The 19,796-nt window shown below is 48.6% G+C and overlaps 1 protein-coding gene across 4 annotated transcripts in view; it reads left to right on the top strand.

Moving 5' to 3' along the window:
- Window positions 1–19,796, top strand: part of GRK4 (G protein-coupled receptor kinase 4) — a 402,980-nt gene that overhangs the window by 271,837 nt on the left and 111,347 nt on the right. For all 4 annotated transcript variants that reach the window (XM_063924349.1, XM_063924369.1, XM_063924340.1 and 1 more), the window contains one exon: window positions 10,562–10,639. In XM_063924349.1, coding sequence (XP_063780419.1) covers window positions 10,562–10,639 — 78 coding nt within the window. The remainder of the gene's footprint in view (window positions 1–10,561; window positions 10,640–19,796) is intronic.

Below are 19,796 nucleotides of genomic sequence, written 5' to 3'. Positions count from 1 at the left end.
CCTTGAGTATACCACAAATAAACATACCGCCGATTATATATGTAAGCACAGGAAGTGAAATGTAGTTCCTTACTTATGTTTATTATTACAGTGAATTATTCTTATGCTCTAGTCATCACTAAACGCTCTTTAACGATATTTCTATTTTAAATATAAAGTACTGTTGAATTCATGGTCAGCGATGGCTCTGTGTGGCCCTCCATGTTCCGATTACGTCATTCTCCACCTGAACTTGCTGCGTCATTGAAAGCTTATTCTGCGGTCTGTGTTCTCTGTTTACTCCCGTGATGGGCATGATGGGCCGTTCGCCTGACTGTGGAGATTGTATATACTTCTCCTAGTCAATATTTAGCCTCTTAATCTAAATGTTCTCCGCTGCCGCCATGTGTAGGCCTGGAATATGTTGCAGACACCTTGGTCTGCAGGTGATAGACAGATGAGGGGGATGTATGATGTCGGTGGGAACGGTCTCATTTTCTTTTCTCTTACGTTCTAGTGGATGCTGGGGTCCACATTAGTACCATGGGGTATAGACTGGTCCACCAGGAGCCATTGGCACTTAAAGAGTTTGAGAGTGTGGGCTGGCTCCTCCCTCTATGCCCCTCCTACCAGACTCGGTTTAGAAAATGTGCCCGGAGGAGCCGGACACAGCTAGGGGAGCTCTCCAGAGCTTTTCCAGAAAAAAAATATTTTAGAGTTTTTATTTTACAGGGAGGCTGCTGGCAACAGCCTCACTGCAGCGTGGGACTAAGGGGGGGATTAGTGTCCGCCCTGCAGAGTCTGAGCCACTTACTCCGCTGACAGGACACTGAGCTCCTGAGGGGATAGATCGTTCCCCACCACAGAGGATCGCTCACCCCAGCAGAATGCCGCCAACCCCTTACTGAGCTGAAGATTGTAGCGAGTAAGTCACCGACCCCCTAGCAAGCAGGGGGCCGGTGTGAAGATGGCGGCAACAGGGTAGGAGCACAGTATTAACTGCGCTCCAGGATGGCTCAGCGGTGAGGGGCATCAATCCTCAGGCCAGTATAATCAGATGAAGAGCGGGAAGACAGCGCCATTTTGGGGGTGGAGCTTCTCCTCAGAGCAGACCCAGCAGCATTCAGCGCCATTTCTCTAACGTCCTTGAGGATGCTGGGACTCCGTAAGGACCATGGGGAATAGACGGGGCTCCGCAGGAGATAGGGCACTTTAAGAAAGCTTTGGATTCTGGGTGTGCACTGGCTCCTCCCTCTATGCCCCTCCTCCAGACCTCAGTTTAACACTGTGCCCAGAGCAGGATGGGTGCACTGCAGAGAGCTCTCCTGAGTTCTCTGCCTAGAAGCATTTTTGTTTGGATTTTTTCTCTACTTTTTATTACTTTTTCACAGGGAGCACTGCTGGCAACAGGCTCCCTGCATCAAGGGACTGAGGAGATAGGGGCAGACCTTCTTGTCTAAGATAGGCTCTGCTTCCTCGGCTACTGGACACCATTAGCTCCAGAGGGGGTGAACGCAGGTTCTTACTGGGCGGCCACCCCCGGAGCCGCTCCGCCGTTCTCCTCACAGAGCTAGAAGAACAGAAGTCAGATGTCGTCAGGTGGCAGAAGCCTTAAGCTTCACTGAGGTAACGCACAGCACTGCAGCTGTGCGTCATTGCTCCCATACACCTCACATACTCCGGTCACTGTAAGGGTGCAGGGCGCAGCGGGGGGCGCCCTGGGCAGCAATATAAACCTCTGGTATGGCAAAAGACAATATACATGTACAGGTGGGCTCTGTACATGTATATAAAAGAGCCCCCGCCATATTTTAGTAAGTTTGAGCGGGACAGAAGCCCGCCGCCGAGGGGGCGGGGCTTCTCCCTCAGCACTCACCAGCGCCATTTTCTCTCCACAGCACTGCTGAGAGGAAGCTCCCCAGACTCTCCCCTGCTTACACACGGTGAAGACGGTGTTTAAAAGAGAGAGGGGGGGGGGGCCACATAATTGGCGGTTTACATATTAACAGCGCTGCTGGGGAAAAACATTTTGTGTTGGTCTCCAGGGTTATTGCGCTGGGGTGTGTGCTGGCATACTCTCTCTCTGTCTCTCCAAAGGGCCTTGACAGGGATACTGTCTTCAGGAAAGGGGTTCCTTGTGTGTGTGTGAAGTGTGTCGGTACGCGTGTGTCGACATGTTTGACGAGGAAGGCTCGCTTACTGTGGTGGGGGAGTGTTTGAATGTCAGGTCGCCGTCGGCAGCGCCGACACCGGAATGGGTGGATATGCTGAATGTCTTGAATGCAAATGTCAATCTATTGCATAAAAGGTTAGACAAGGCAGAAGCTAGGGATCAGTCAGGTAGCCAGTCCATGCCTGTCCCTGTGGCGCCAGGCCCTTCGGGGTCTCAGAAGCACACCATATCCCAGATCGATGACACAGATACCGACACAGATACTGACTCTAGTGTCGACTATGAAGATGCAAAATTACAGCCGAGGGTGGCAAAAGGTATTCGGTACATGATTATTGCCATTACAGAGGTTTTGCATATTTCTGAGGAACCCCCTGTCCCTGACACGAGGGTACACATGTATAAAGAGAAAAAGCCTGAAGTCACTTTTCCATCCTCGTTTGAATTAAATGAATTGTGCGAAAAGGCTTGGGAATCTCCGGATAGGAGACCACAAGTTCCCGAGAGGATTCTTATGGCGTATCCTTTTCCACAAACTGATAGGATACGCTGGGAATCTTTGCCTAAAGTGGACAAGGCGCTGACACGCTTGTCCAAAAAGGTGGCACTGCCTTCTCAGGATACGGCGTCCCTCAAGGAACCTGCTGATCGCAGGCAGGAAATTACCTTGAAGCACATTTACACTCATTCAGGTACTATTGCTAGACCGGCTATGGCGTCGGCCTGGGTTTGTAGTGCGGTTGTGGCATGGGCAGATTCCTTATCTGCGGAGATTGACACCTTAGATAGGGATGCCATTCAAATGACCATAGAGCATATCAGAGATGCTGCCTTGTATATGAGAGATGCTCAGAGAGACATTTGTTTATTAAGCTCCAGAATAAATACTATGTCTATTTCTGCTAGGCGGCTCTTGTGGACCCGGCAGTGGACGGGAGATGCCGATTCAAAGCGGCATATGGAGTCCTTGCCTTACAAGGGGGAGGAGTTGTTTGGAGACGGCCTCTCGGACCTTTTCTCTACGGCTACGGCTGGTAAGTCAAATTTCTTACCTTATGTCCCCCCCGCAGCATACAAAGATTATCAAATGCAGTCCTTTCGTTCCAATAAAAACAAGAAGGTGCGGGGATCGTCCTTTGTTACCAGAGGGAAAGGCAGGGGAAAGAAGCTGCACACAGTTAGTTCCCAAGAGCAGAAGTCCTCCCCTGCGTCTGCAAAGTCCACCGCATGACGCTGGGGCTTCCCGGGGGGAGGCAGATCTGGTGGGGGCTCGTCTTCGGTTTTTCAGCCACGTCTGGGTTCACTCGCAGGTGGATCCCTGGGCATTAGAGATTGTTTCTCAGGGATACAGGCTGGAATTCGAAGACTTGCCTCCTTGCCGGTTTTTCAAATCGGCTCTGCCGTCAGAGAGGGAGTTAGTGTTGGCAGCAATCCAAAAATTGTATATTCAACAGGTGATTGTCGCAGTTCCTAATCTCCAGCAGGGAGAGGGATATTACTCAACCCTGTTTGTGGTCCCGAAACCGGACGGTTCGGTCAGACCCATTTGTGGTCCCGAAACCGGACGGTTCGGTCAGACCCATTTTAAACCTGAAATCTCTGAACCTGTAATTGAAGAGGTTCAAGTTCAAAATGGAATCACTCAGGGCGGTCATCGCCAGCCTGGAGGGGGGGGGGATTGGATGGTGTCCCTGGACATAAAGGATGCGAACCTTCATAAAGGCGAGATCTCGGGAGAAGTTGCTGGACAGCGTGTCTCTGTCCATGAAGACGTTGCAGATACACGGCTGGATTCTCAATATACCGAAGTCCCAGCTAGTTCCTACAACGCGTCTGACCTTTTTGGGGCTGATTCTAGACACAGACCAGAAAAAGGTTTTTCTTCTGATCGAAAAGGTTCAGGAACTCATGGCCATGGTCAGGAACCTATTGAAACCAAAGAAGGTTTCAGTGCATCAGTGCACGCGGGTCCTGGGGAAGATGGTGGCTTCATACAAGGCCATCCCTTTCGGCAGGTTCCATGCAAGGACTTTTCAATGGGACCTCTTGGACAAGTGGTCCGGGTCCCTTTTACAAATGCATCAAAGGATCACCCTGTCTCCCAGGACCAGGGTATCTCTCCTGTGGTGGCTGAACAGTGCTCACCTATTAGAGGGTCGCAGGTTCGGCATTCAGGACTGGGTCCTAGTGACCATGGACGCAAGCCTCCGAGGCTGGGGAGCAGTAACACTGGGAAGAAGTTTCCAAGGTCTCTGGTCAAACCTGGAGACTTGTCTCCACATCAACGTCCTGGAGTTGAGGGCCATATACAACACCCTGCGTCAAGCGGAGAACTTGCTTCGGAGAAAACCGGTTCTGATTCAGTCAGACAATGTCACGGCAGTGGCTCATATAAGCCGCCAAGGCGGAACAAGGAGCAGAGTGGCCATGGCAGAAGCGACCAGGATTCTACGCTGGGCGGAAGGCCATGTAAGCGCGCGGTCAGCAGTGTTCATCCCGGGGGTGGACAACTGGGAGGCGGACTTCCTCAGCAGGCACGACCTGCATCCGGGAGAGTGGGGACTTCATCAAGAAGTCTTTGCACAGATCACGGATCGGTGGGGACTGCCTCAAATAGACATGATGGCGTCCCGTCTCAACAAAAAGCTAAAGCGGTATTGCGCCAGGTCAAGGGACCCTCAGGCGGTAGCGGTAGACGCTCTGGTGACACCTTGGGTGTTCAGATCGGTCTATGTGTTTCCTCCTCTTCCTCTCATACCCAAGGTGTTGAGAATAATACGAAGAAGCAGGGTCAGAAAAATCCTTCTGTGGCCTCTTCCTCTAAGGCAAACAGGAGTGACTTTGGGCCTAAAATTAGGGTCCATAAAGGTCCAGATTTCGGCCTTATCCATTTTCTTTCAAAGAGAATTAGCCTCTATTCCTGAGGCTAATGGTTGGTGTGCCTTGGCAATTTTAAAATCGTGGTCAGTGTGCCGCGACTTGAAAAAGGTTGACAATCACTGCCTTAGATTTACAAAAATCCTTCCTCGTACTGTCCATCTCCTCTGGGCACAGTTTCCCTAACTGAGGTCTGGAGGAGGGGCATAGAGGGAGGAGCCAGTGCACACCCAGAATCCAAAGCTTTCTTAAAGTGCCCTATCTCCTGCGGAGCCCCATCTATTCCCCATGGTCCTTACAGAGTCCCAGCATCCTCTACAGACTACTAGAAATAGATTTACCGGTAAGTAAAATCTTATTTTTCCTGCCTGCACAGCTCTGATCAGGAGAAATAAGATCCCTCCACAGCAACTCCAGCTATCTCTCACGGTACCAAGGGGTTGTAGAAGGGGGGGGGGGGAGGGAGGCTGCAATATGACTGTGTATCCTATTAAGGTGCACAGTCAGCGCTGATAAGGGGTCTCCCTTTGGTTAAAAGCGCTGTGTGTGGGTTGGCTACAGTCTCTGTGTCTCTCTTGCCATTCTTGGGGGGGAAACTCTGTTTGCCCTCCCCTGTGTGTGTGTGGAGTGTTTTGTGGTGTCCTTTAGCTATGTCCAGGGACACTGTGTCATTTGCTGCAGAGAATATGTCCTCCCAGGATGATCCCATCCATGTTATGAGGATGGCACTGGTTTAGCACAGATTCCAGCAAGGGAACCTGAGTGGTTTTCCTCTATCAAAGCTTGGATTTCTAAGATTTCAGACAGGGTCGCAATTAATGAATCCGCAACCCAGGTATTACAGAACTCTATGGCAGTATGGCCCGATTCTGGTACCACAGGACGCTCCGCTATATACCCCCACAAACGTGCGCTTATTCATGTCACGCAAGATGATATGGATACCGATTCTGACACCACAGACGGTAATGGGGATGTGTTGTGGGGGTCTGCCTCTCTTGCAAAGGGGGTGCAATTGATGATAGAGGCTCAGTGATGTGTTGAATATTAATGATACCACACCTGAGCAGGTTGAGGAGGCTTTTTTCACTGAAAATATGAAAGCCTCGCTAACCTTCATGCGTCAAAGGAATTGAATGCTATATTTGAGAAAGCATGGGAAAACCCTTAGAAAAAATTCCAGATCCCTAAAAGGGTCCAGGTGGCGTTTCCTTTCCCTGAGGAGGATAGGAAAAAAATTATAAAGCCCACCAATTGTTGACGCATCTGTGTCCAGACTCTCAAAAAAGGTGGTTTTGCCTGTTCCGGGATCTACCGCCTTAAAGGAGACGGCTGATCGAAAGATTGATAATACACTTAAATCAATGTACACAGCTTCGGGGGCCATATTACGTCCCACTATTGCTAGTGCATGGATTGCAAAAGCTATAGTAAAATGGTCAGACACCTTACTTGAGGATTTGGATAGAGGGGATGTTGAATTGTTTTTTCGTAACATTCACAATTCAGCAGGTTTTATGATAGAATCCATGAAAGACCTGGGTTCCATGGCTGCGGGGACCTCTTCTATGTCTGTTTCCGCTCGTCGGGGACTGTGGCTGTGTCAGTGGTCGGCCGACGCGGATTCCGGGAAAAGTGTGGAGTCCCTACCCTACACAGGTCAGGCTCTCTTTGGGGAAGCTTTGGATGCATGGATATCTACTGCTACAGTGGGTAAGTCTCCGTTCCTTCCCTCAACTGCACCTGCTCCGAAGAAATCCTTCTCTTCATCAGCATTGCAGTCCTTTCGGCCTAACAAGCCTAGAAAGGCCAAGCCATCCAATACCTTCTTTAGGGGAGGTCGAGCTAAATCCAAGAAACCTGCTGCGGCAGGTTCCCAGGAAACTAAGCCTGCTTCCGGTACGCCGAAGTACTCCACATGACGGTGGACCGCACGGCCTGGAGGTGGGGCCAGTGGGAGCGAGGCTCAGACAGTTTAGTCACGTCTGGGTATCGTCCGGCCTGGATCCCTGGGTGATAGATATTGTTTCCCAGGGATACAGGTTGGAATTTCAAAATCTCCCTCCTCACCGATTTTTCAAATCGGGTTTGCCAGCTCTGCTGGCAGACAGGACTGTCCTACAAGCAGCGGTACAGAAGAAGTTGGTGGAGGCACAGGTCATTGTGCCAGTGCCTCCTCATTCGCAAGCCACGGGTTACTATTCAAACCTTTTCGTGGTACCGAATCTCGCTGGTTCGGTCAGGTCCATTCTGATCCTAAAATCACTGAACCCTTTTCTGAAGGAGTTCAAGTTCAAAATGGAGTCTTTCAGGGCGGTGATATCAGGTCTGGAAGAGGGGGAATTCCTAGTATCCCTGGATATCAAGGATGCGTACCACCACATTCCAATTTGGCTGCCGCATCAAGCTTATCTCCGTTTTGCATTACTGGACTGTCATTTCCAGTTCCAGGCCCTGCCATTCGGCCTCCCTACAGCACCAAGGGTGTTCACCAAGATGATGGCGGAGATGATGGTTCTACTCCGAAAACAGGGGGTGAACATCATTCCATATCTAGACGATCTACTGATAAAAGCATCGTCCAAGGAGAATCTGTTGCAGACCATTGAACTCACGACCCACCTATTCGGAGTCCACGGTTGGATTCTGAACCTTCCAAAATCTCATGTGTAACCAACCCGGAGGTTGTCTTTTCTGGGGATGATCCTCGACACGGAAGTGCAGAGGGTGTTTCTTCCGCAAGACAAGGCATTGGTGATACAAACAATGGTCCGGGATGTCCTGAGGCCAGCCCGGGTGTCTGTTCATCAATGCATTCGCTTTTTGGGGAAGATGGTGGCCTCTTACGAGGCTCTCCAGTACGGGAGGTTCCATGCTCGGGCCTTCCAACTGTATTTCCTGGACAAGTGGTCAGGATCTCATCTACACATGCACCAGAGAATTCGACTGTCGCCGAAGGCCAGGGTTTCTCTACTCTGGTGGCTCCAATTGCCTCACCTTCTGGAGGGCTTCAGGTACGGGATTCAGGACTGGGTCCTTCTAACCACGGATGTGAGCCTTCGGGCTGGGGCGCAGTCACTCAAGGGTAAACCTTCCAAGGAAAGTGGTCAAGTCTGGAAGCCGGCCTGCCGATCAACATCCTGGAACTAAGAGCCGTCTACAACGGTCTTTTTCAGGCGGCCCATCTTCTAAGAAAATGGCCCATTCAAGTGCAGTCGGAAAATGTAATGACGGTGGCTTACATAAATCGACAGGGCGGAACGTAAGCAGAGCTGCAATGTCAGAGGTGACGAGAATCATCCTCTGGGCAGAAAAATACGCGTTGGCACTCTCTGCAATCTTCATTCCGGGAGTGGACAACTGGGAAGTAGACTTCCTCAGCAGACACGATCTCCATCCGGGGTGAGTGGGGCCTCCATCTGGAGGTGTTCATGGAAATAACAGACCTTTGGGGGTTACCCCAAATAGACATGATGGCCTCTCGTCTCAACAAGAAGCTTCAACGCTATTGTTCCAGGTCGAGGAGCCAACAGGCAGTGGCAGTGGATGCCCTGGTGTCTCCGTGGGTGTTCCAATCGGTGTACGTGTTTCCACCATTCCCACTCATTCCAAGTGTTCTAAAGCTCGTAAGGAGAACAAGGGTTCAAGCGATCCTCATTGCTCCAGACTGGCCAAGGCGGGCTTGGTATGCGGACCTTCTGAATCTCTTGCAGGAAGAGCCAAGGCCTCTTCTTCTTCGGGAGGACCTGTTCGCCTATCAAGACTTACCGCGGCTACGTTTGATGGCATGGAGGTTGAACGCCTGATACTAGCTCGGAAGGGCATTCCGAAAAAGGTTCCGACCCTCATACAGGCTAGGAAAGGAGTAACGTCTAAACATTACCATCGTATTTGGAAGAAATATGTCTCTTGGTGTGAGTCCAAGAAGTTTTTTGCAGTGGATTTTCAACTGGGATGTTTTCTCTTCTTCCTGCAAGCAGGTGTGGATGTGGGCCTGAGGTTGGGATCTGTGAAGGTCCAGATTTCGGACCTGTCCATTCTCTTCCAGAAACAATTGGCTGCCCTCCCTGAGGTTCAGACCTTTTTGAAAGGAGTTCTGCACATCCAACTTCCCTTTGTACCACCTACGGCGCTTTGGGACCTTAACGTGGTGTTGCAGTTTCTCCAGTCGGACTGGTTTGAGCCTCTACAGGAGGTTGAGGTCAAATTTCTTACATGGAAGGCTGTCATGTTGTTGGCCTTAGCTTCTGCTAGACGTGTGTCAGAATTGGAGGTTTTGTCCTTTAAAAGCCCTTACTTGATATTCCATGAAGATAGAGCTGAGCTCCAGACACATCAGCAGTTTCTTCCAAGGGTTGTGTCAGCATTTCATAACAACCAACCTATTGTGGTGCCAGTGGCTACTGACTTCTCAATTTCGTCAAAGTCCTTAGATGTTGTGAGAGCTTTGAGAATCTATGTGAAGAGGACTGCTCGTCACAGGAAATCGGACTGTTTGTTTGTCCTGTATGAGCCAAAGAAAATTAGGTGTCCTGCTTTAAAGCAGACTATATCTCGCTGGATTAGGTTCACTATCCAGAATGCTTATTCTACGTCAGGACTGCCGTGTCCAAAATCCGGCAAGGCCCACTCTACTCGTAAGGTGTGTTCTTCCTGGGCGGTTGCCCGGGATGTCTCGGCGTTACAACTTTGCCAACCGGCAACTTGGGCTGGGTCGAACACGTTTGCAAAGTTCTACAAGTTCGATACTTTGGCCTCTGATGATCTGAAGTTCAGTCAATCAGTTCTGCAGGAGCCTCCGCGCTCTCCCTCTCGTTTTGGGAGCTTTGGTACATCCCCATGGTACTAATGCGGACCCCAGCATCCTCTAGGACGTAAGAGAAAATAGGATTTTGGTTACCTACCGATAAATCCTTTTCTCGTAGTCCATAGAGGATGCTGGGCGCCCGCCCAGCGCTTCGTTTTCCTGCAACCGTTATCTGGTTCAGTACTACTTTGTTTAGTTATGTCCTGCATTGTTACTTGGTAAGTAATGTTTCAGCCGTTGCTGAGTTTTTCAAGCTAGTTAGCTTGATGTGCCTTGTATGAGTGAGCTGGTATGAATCTCGCCACTATCTGTGTTAAATCCTTCTCTTGAAGATGTCCTTCTCCTCGGGCACAATTTCTAGACTGAGTCTGGTAGGAGGGGCATAGAGGGAGGAGCCAGCCCACACTCTAAAACTCTTAAAGTGCCAATGGCTCCTATGGACCCGTCTATATCCCATGGTACTAATGTGGACCCCAGCATCCTCTACGGACTACGAGAAAAGTATTTACCGGTAGGTAACCAAAATCCTATTTTAACTTCTACCAGGAGTTTGAGAGTCTTCAGTTTGTTTTGTTTTGTTGTTTTGTTTGTTTTTTAATTAAGTCCTGTTTTGTTTTTGTTTGACTGTTTTGTTGCCTATGGCTGAAACCGAATACTTCAGAATTGTTTTTTTTATTTTGTTTTTGTAGCACTAAGTTTCTGTATTTTGTATTTCAACTCTGCAGGCAGAATACGAGGTGGCCCCAGATGAGAAGCGTAAAGACCATGGTCTCAAAGTATTGGACACCTACTTCAACAATGGGGTAAGTAACATTAAGTTCTCTACTATGCTTAGTTAGACACATCTATGGAGATACGGTTTGTCCCCTGTAAACAATGCACATTTTTTTTTTTCCCATTGCATCTTCAACCAAAATTGGCCGAAGCATAAGCACCGTATCAGCACTTTTTTATATTTAATTGATCGCCTGTGACTTTGTGCTCATACACCGTTCCAACCGTGGTTAGCGGAAATAATTCTCTGCAATGACAGATATTTTACTGTACAAACATTGATCTGATTGTTTTTATTGACCGCCAATAGAAGTTTGGAGGTCTGCATAAAGGATTTTAGTGATAATCTTTTGGCTTTTTTTTTTTAGCTTGATCGCTGCTAAACCAACATACGAGTGATTAGGTAAAACAAAAGGCAAAAGAATAATTTGGAATGTATTTACTATAGATAAACATATAGCTATCCCTAATGCACTCTTAGTGAGAAATAACACTACATAATAATCAGACAATACAGAGATCTTAGATGTAAATAATTACAAATATGTCTGGGTCTGAATGCCCAGTGTAAGGCCACATGATAATGGCTCCTACAGCATCTGAGAGACCGCTTACCTGGAGACACCTCTAACTTCTCCAATGGCACTCTGGAGTCAGCAATCCCTCCTAATGCTGACCCATCCATACCTCTCTGACTACAATGCACATTTATTGTTAAGTTGCTCAATCAGATTGTGATGTCACTCAGGTGCTAAAAGGAAGGGGTGATTCTGAGTAAGAGAAAAACATATAGCTATCCCTAATGCACACTGAGTGAGAAATAACACTACATAATAATAAAATAATACAGAGATCTTAGTTGCGTATATCTGCAGATATAGGGTTAAGCCCCCAGGCCGAACGGCAAGGCGTCTGTCACTGGGGGTCCCTAATACTAGGTGTGGGTCCGGGGTGCGGGACCCCATCATGTCGGCACAGGTCGGCTACCCCAGGGCAGTACACAGGTGAAAATTAGTAAGGATTAATAAGAAGCACATAAGTGCTATGTAAGTGACGTGTGATTAAAATAATACAAAAATATATACAATGTGACAGGGAAAAACATAAGTGTTAATAAATTTACTTTAGATAGCAAGATATCAGATGCAAATATCAATGATTCAAACTTATGTATGATAAACCTATAATGATAAAAGGGTGCCGCTGCTCCTCATCCCAAGTGTTTTGCTTGCCGGCGGCAACTAGATGGCACACAATGGAGCAGTTCAAGTGTTCCTCGGTTCGCCTGCGCACAGCCACGGGGCTGACATTACTGTTATGATGTTCTGTCATTTGGACGAGCTGGTGACTAGTCTAAAATAAGATTTTACTTACCGGTTAATCTATTTCTCGTAGTCCGTAGAGGATGCTGGGACTCCGTAAGGACCATGGGGAATAGACGGGCTCCACAGGAGATAGGGCACTTTAAGAAAGCTTTGGACTCTGGGTGGGAAACGTAACACCACGTTAAGATCCCAAGGCGCCACCGGAGGCACAAAGGGAGGCTGAATATGCAACACTCCCTTCACAAAGGTCTGTACTTCAGGAATAGAGGCCAATTCTCTTTGAAAGAAAATGGATAAGGCCGAAATCTGGACCTTTCTGCCTCTTGAAGAAGCCGCCTGGGGTGCGGAGAAACGCGTTGAGGATACAGAGAGAAGGAGCCCCAGTACCTACTGCCAATAAGAACTGAAGTGTGTCCTCCCAGCAGCTTATCAAAAACCATTGCCGGTAATTGTTACACTTTTTAGCGTGACTGATTCATTTAGTCCCTCGGATCACACTGGGAACACCTGAATTTGGTGAACATCATTCCACCAATACTGAGAGTGGAACACGCTGTACCGGTATACTCACACTTTGCCGGAGGAGAGAGCGGTCGTTTAGCTGACGCTACCAACTACTCACGCCACGGACGAGTCCTACCGCTGACGGATGTCTCACCCGTGCTAAGGGTGATAGAGAGCGGCTATGCACGCCGGTACCATTGCGGTACAACAAGAGAAAATACCGTCCAGTTTGTGAGTAACAGCTATCCCTTTACTGCTTACCTCTGCACAGTCCACACTAAAATTGGCAAGTGATGAACTTTTCCCAATTGGAAAATAAATTATAAAGTGAGGACACCTATATGCACAATTGTGCTAAGTACTGTTGTGCCTTTTTACATCTTGGCAAGAAAACTTCACGTAGCTAAACAGCTAAAAAAGAATTATCCTTTAACATAGGTACTGTGACGGCCCTCTGAGTATACCCAATTAAGGTTCAATTTATTGCTTAATTTAGAGGTTCACGGAACCTCAGTTTTATATTATTATATTGTGGTCCTGTTTATGTATAATTTTATTTATTTTTATGTGTGTTTTTTGTGATTTGTTGTTAATAAATTGGTTTAATTTTTATCATTGTGTTCACCAATTGGTATTAAGCGCCGACCTGGTAATTTTCCTAATTGCTTTGTTTGTTGAGGAGGCCGGCTACCTCCTCACCAGGTGGCAGCTAATCCCAGGGTGCACATACACACAGGCCGGCCAGCGCCACCATTACCTCTTTTTCCTTTTTTTGCTGGACCTTTATGGACCCTAATTTTAAGCCCAAAGTCACTCCTGTTTGAAGGAAGTGAAGTAGATGGCCCAAATGGAACTCCTCCGTAGGAGCAGCTCTGGCCTCACACCAAGAAACATATTTCCGCCATATACGGTGATAATATTTTAACGTCACGTCTTTCATAGCCCTGATCAGGGTAGGAATGACTTCCTTCGGAATCCCTTTTTCCGCTAGGATCCGGCGTTCAACCGCCATGCCATCAAACGCAGCCGCCGTAAGTCTTGGAACAGACAGGGCACCTGCTGCAGCAGGTCCTGCTTTAGAGGAAGAGGCCACGGATCCCCTGCGAGCAACTCTTGCAGCTCCGGATACCAAGTCCTCCGTGGCCAATCCGGAACAATGAGTATTGTTCTGACCCTACTTCTTCGTATTATTCTCAACACCTTGGGTATGAGAGGAAGAGGAGGAAACACATAGACCGATCTGAACACCCAAGGTGTCTCCAGAGCGTCTACCGCTACCGCCTGAGGGTCCCTTGACCTGGCGCAATACCGCTTTAGCTTTTTGTTGAGACGGGATGCCATCATGTCGATTTGAGGCAGTCCCCAACGATCCGTGATCTGTGCGAAGACTTCTTGATGAAGTCCCCACTCTCCCGGATGCAGGTCGTGCCTGCTGAGGAAGTCTGCCTCCCAGTTGTCCACCCCCGGGATGAACACCGCTGACAGCGCGCTTACATTGCCTTCCGCCCAGCGTAGAATCCTGGCCGCTTCTGCCATGGCCATTCTGCTCCTTGTTCCGCCTTGGCTGTTTATATGAGCCACTGCCGTGACATTGTCTGACTGAATCAGAACCGGTTTTCTTCCGCCCAGCGTAGAATCCTGGCCGCTTCTGCCATGGCCATTCTGCTCCTTGTTCCGCCTTGGCGGTTTATATGAGCCACTGCCGTGACATTGTCTGACTGAATCAGAACCGGTTTTCTCAGAAGAAATTCCTCCGCTTGACGCAGGGCGTTGTATATGGCCCTCAACTCCAGGACGTTGATGTGGAGACAAGACTCTAGGCCTGACCAGAGACCTTGGAAATTTCTTCCCAGTGTCACTGCTCCCCAGCCTCGGAGGCTTGCGTCCGTGGTCACCAGGACCCAGTCCTGAATGCCGAACCTGCGACCTTCTAGTAGGTGAGCACTGTTCAGCCACCACAGGAGAGATACCCTGGTCCTGGGAGACAGGGTGATCCTTTGATGCATTTGTAAATGGGACCCGGACCGCTTGTCCAAGAGGTCCCATTGAAAAGTCCTCGCATGGAACCTGCCGAAAGGGATGGCCTCGTAGGAAGCCACCATCTTCCCCAGGACCCGCGTGCAATGATGCACTGAAACCTTTTTTGGTTTTAATAGGTTCCTGACCATGGCTATGAGTTCCTGAACCTTTTCGATCGGAAGAAAAACCTTTTTCTGGTCTGTGTCTAGAATCAGCCCCAAAAAGGTCAGACGCATTGTAGGGACTAGCTGGGACTTCAGTATATTGAGAATCCAGCCGTGTATCTGCAACGTCTTCATGGACAGAGACACGCTGTCCAGCAACCTCTCCCGAGATCTCGCCTTTATGAGGAGATCGTCCAAGTATGGGATAATTGTGACCCCCTGCCTGCGCAGGAGCACCATCATTTCCGCCATTACCTTGGTGAAAATTCTCGGGGCCGTGGAAAGCCCAAACGGCAACATCTGAAATTGGTAGTGACAGTCCTGCACTGCAAATCTCAGGAACGCCTGAAGCGGGGGTAATATCGGAACATGAAGGTAAGCATCCTTTATGTCCAGGGACACCATCCAATCCCCCCCCTCCAGGCTGGCGATGACCGCCCACGAGTGATTCCATTTTGAACTTGAACCTCTTCAAGTACAGGTTCAGAGATTTCAGGTTTAAAATGGGTCTGACCGAACCGTCCGGTTTCGGGACCACAAACAGGGTTGAGTAATATCCCTCTCCTTGCTGGAGATGAGGAACTGTGACAATCACCTGTTGAATATACAATTTTTGGATTTCTGCCAACACTAGCTCCCTCTCTGACGGGGTAGCCGGCAGAGCCGATTTGAAAAATCGGCGAGGAGGCAAGTCTTCGAATTCCAGCCTGTATCCCTGAGAAACAATCTCTAATGCCCAGGGATCCACCTGCGAGTGAACCCAGACGTGGCTGAAAAATCGAAGACGAGCCCCCCCCCAGATCTGCCTCCCCTCGGAAAGCCCCAGCGTCATGCGGTGGACTTTGCAGACGCAGGGGAGGACTTCTGCTCTTGGGAACTAGCTGTGTGCAGCTTTTTTCCCCTGCCTTTCCCTCTGGTAACAAAGTATGATCCACGTACCTTCTTGTTTTTATTGGAACGAAAGGACTGCATTTGATAATGAGGTGCCTTTTTTGTATGCTGCGGGGGGACATCGGGTAAGAAATTTGACTTACCAGCCGTAGCCGTAGAGACAAGATCCGAGAGGCCGTCTCCAAACAACTCCACCCCTTTGTAAGGCAAGGACTCCATATGCCGCTTTGAATCGGCATCTCCTGTCCACTGTCGGGTCCACAAGAGCCGCCTAGCAGAAATAGACATAGCATTTATTCTGGAGCTTAATAAACAAATGTCTCTCTGAGCATCCCTCATATACAAGGCAGCATCTCTGATATGCTCTATGGTCATTTGAATGGCGTCCCTATCTAAGGTGTCAATTTCCGTAGATAAGGAATCTGCCCATGCCACAACCGCACTACAAACCCAGGCCGACGCCATAGCTGGTCGAGCAATAGTACCGGAATGATTGTAAATGTGCTTTAAGGTAATTTCCTGTCTGCGATCAGCAGGTTCCTTGAGGGAAGCCGTATCCTGAGAAGGCAGTGCCACCTTCTTGGACAAACGTGTCGGCGCCTTGTCAACTTTTGGCAAAGATTCCCAGCGTATCCTATCAGTTCGTGGAAAAGGATACGCCATGAGAATCCTTTTGGGAACTTGTGGTCTCCTATTCGGAGATTCCCAAGCCTTTTCGCACAAGTCACTTAATTCAAATGAGGATGGAAAAGTGACTTCAGGCTTTTTCCCTTCATACATGTGTACCCTCGTGTCAGGGACAGGGGGTTCCTCAGTAATATGCAAAACCTCTTTAATGGCAATAATCATGTACCATATACTCTTAGCCACCTTTGGCTGTAATTTTGCATCTTCATAGTCGACACTAGAGTCGGTATCTGTGTCATCGATCTGGGATATGGTGCGCTTCTGAGACCCCGAAGGACCTGGCGCCCCAGGGACAGGCATGGACTGGCTACCTGACTGATCCCTAGCTTCTGCCTTGTCTAATCTTTTATGCAATAGATTGACATTTGCATTCAAGACATTCAGCATATCCACCCATTCCGGTGTCGGCGTTGCCGACGGCGACCTGACTATCAAGCACTCCCCCTCCACATTAAGCGAGCCTTCCTCGTCAAACATGTCGACACACGCGTACCGACACACTACACACACACACACACACACACACACACACACACACACACACACGGAACCCCTTTCCTGAAGACAGTATCCCTGTCAAGGCCCTTTGGAGAGACAGAGAGAGAGTATGCCAGCACACACCCCAGCGCAATAACCCTGGAGACCAACACAAAATGTTTTTCCCCAGCAGCGCTGTATAATATGTAAACCGCCAATTATGTTCCCCCCCCCCCCCTCTCTCTCAAGCACCCTTTCACCGTGTGTAAGCAGGGGAGAGTCCGGGGAGCTTCCTCTCAGCAGTGCTGTGGAGAGAAAATGGCGCTGGTGAGTGCTGAGGGAGAAGCCCCGCCCCCTCGGCGGCGGGCTTCTGTCCCACTCAAACTTAGTAAAATATGGCGGGGGCTCTTTTATATACATGTACAGAGCCCACCTGTACATGTATATAGTCTTTTTGCCATGCAGAGGTTTATATTGCTGCCCAGGGCGCCCCCCCCCATGCGCCCTGCACCCTTACAGTGACCGGAGTATGTGAGGTGTATGGGAGCAATGACGCACAGCTGCAGTGCTGTGCGTTACCTCAGTGAAGCTGAAGGCTTCTGCCGCCTGACGACTTCTGTCTTCTGTACTTCTAGCTCTGTGAGGAGAACGGCGGCGCGGCTCCGGGGGTGGACGCCCAGTAAGAACCTGCATTCACCCCCTCTGGAGCTAATGATGTCCAGTAGCCGAGGAAGCAGAGCCTATCTTTGACAAGAAGGTCTGCTCCTCTCTCCTCAGTCCCTCGATGCAGGGAGCCTGTTGCCAGCAGTGCTCCCTGTGAAAAAGTAGTAAAAGGTAGAAGAAAAAAACAAACAAACAAAAAAGCTTCTAGGCAGAGAGCTCTGTGCAGTGCACCCATCTTGCTCTGGGCACAGTGTAAAACTGAGGTCTGGAGGAGGGGCATAGAGGGAGGAGCCAGTGCACACCCAGAGTCCAAAGCTTTCTTAAAGTGCCCCATCTCCTGTGGAGCCCGTCTATTCCCCATGGTCCTTACGGAGTCCCAGCATCCTCAAGGACGTTAGAGAAAATAAATTGCGGATCACACTCACCTTGTCCTCCTACACAGCTTGTTGTCTCTCTATCATGTCCTCAGTGGCTGGTTTCTCATTCATGCCCTAGTAGGTGACACTATTTCTATCTTCGGTGTATAATAATGCTGCATATTGGGGATGGCCATCAACCATCAATATTTTTATTTATCTGTTTTCACCATCAATGGTCTATGACCAATGGCAAGGGACCAATGCTGCACCAATGTTGGGTGTGAATCATTGGATCTACACTAAAAAGTTCTACAGTCAATAGGTCAACACGTATTCGGTCGTCAGGGTTCAAAAGGTCGACATGGAATATGTCGACATTACAAACGGTGTGCTCGGTCAAAAGGTCAACATGGAGTTTGTTGACACAAAAAAAGTAAACATTAATCGGGGGTGGGGGTGGGGGGTTTGTCACTTTCCTGACACAAAAAAGCCCCATTTGTGTACCGCGTCCCCTTGCATGGCTCGCTTCGCTCAACATGCTACAGGCACAGGTGACTATTCCCAGTTATTGTCCACATGTATGGGAAAGTATGAAAAAGTTTAAAAAATAAAATAATAAGTAAAAATCTTTAGTCGACAGTTACAACCTGTCAACCTTTTGACCTAATGTGTGTGGACCTATTGATTGCAGACCTTTTTAGTGTAGCTCTATAGACCGGATACCCTATCGATGACAGTGCCCCGATGTTGATAACATTGGCGGTGCCAGCCTAATGTCTACGATTTAACAGCACTCTCCCATTAATTGGTAACCATCAATGGTTACTGTGAAAAAAATACATTGACCATCGATTGTAAAGCCATAGATCTCCGTCACTATTGCATAGTTCAGTGGTTTCCAAACTTTTTTGAATCACGCACCCTAGAATATCAAAATATTTTTCACGGCACCCCTAGGCCAAAAATTTCTTATTGAGAAATTTTGAAACAAATATTACATTAAGTAGATCACATTTATATGTCATCCTTGGGGTCAGTTGTGTGGTGAGGGACAAGATTTGCTTCTGTTTGGCCACATATTTTATGACTGGCAGCCACCAGCACTGGTTTTGCCTATTATATTGACCATGAATAATTTGAATTGGTCCTGGACCACCAACCCAGGGCACCCCTGCAAGTGTCCCGAGGCACCCCAGGGAGCCACGGCACACAGTTTGGGAACCTCTGGCATAGTTAGTAAATTAAGTGAGACATGATTTTGTGACATCACTTCTATACTGTGCCATGTCTACCGACTAATCAGTCCATATGGCGGATTGAGCCTACAGGTATAAGTGCTTTTAATTAGGGCTGGCCATCGACAAGCCACCAATGGTTTCTTTCCAGTGGTAAATGGTTTTGTGGTTTGGGGAATTATGAAGAGGCACTATTCCCTGCCTCCATCCTGTCACCCTTCTAGGAAAAATGGCCATGTTTACAGCATCAATGTTTCCTTATAGAAATCTGAGCAACGTTCTGTCACTGTTCCCAAAGTATAGGGGAGGAATTAACGCCTGTGTGCACAGACCTTAAAGGTCTGACAAATATGGCAGTGTATCCATTGAAAATGTGAAATACTAGGGCTTTTTGCCCTTGACATTGACAGAGAGGTCAGTGGTTTTACTCCACCACATGCTGGAAGTACCAGGAGGTGTTTATTGATGCCCAGCTGTCATTTCTGCAACCGTGTGGTTTCAGGAATCCCATGAACAATCTTGAGGAGATGAGTCACTGTTTTGAGACGTTTTCAGCTTTCAGTGGCTGGTGAAGAGAACAGTGTGAAAACCCAGTTAATAAGATGTTAAACCAACCAATCCCCCGTGAGGAAATGGCCTGTTGCAGTGTTTCTGTAGAGTGGCTGCTGCAGGGAGAGACCACATCATTTCATAATGAAAGCGATGCACGCTCCTGGCCTTTTAAATCTCAAAGTTGAAACAGCACTGCCAGCCTCCTAAACAACAATTCAATGTCCATTACCTGGCACTCTGACAAGAAATGTATTCAGTCTGCCAAGGTGCCTACAATAATCTAGAAATCTTCATAGAAGGTAGCACTCAG

Source organism: Pseudophryne corroboree, chromosome 1 (assembly GCF_028390025.1).
Source record: "Pseudophryne corroboree isolate aPseCor3 chromosome 1, aPseCor3.hap2, whole genome shotgun sequence".
Taxonomy (NCBI): Eukaryota; Metazoa; Chordata; class Amphibia; order Anura; family Myobatrachidae; genus Pseudophryne; species Pseudophryne corroboree.
This window is presented reverse-complemented; position numbering and strand designations above follow the sequence as displayed.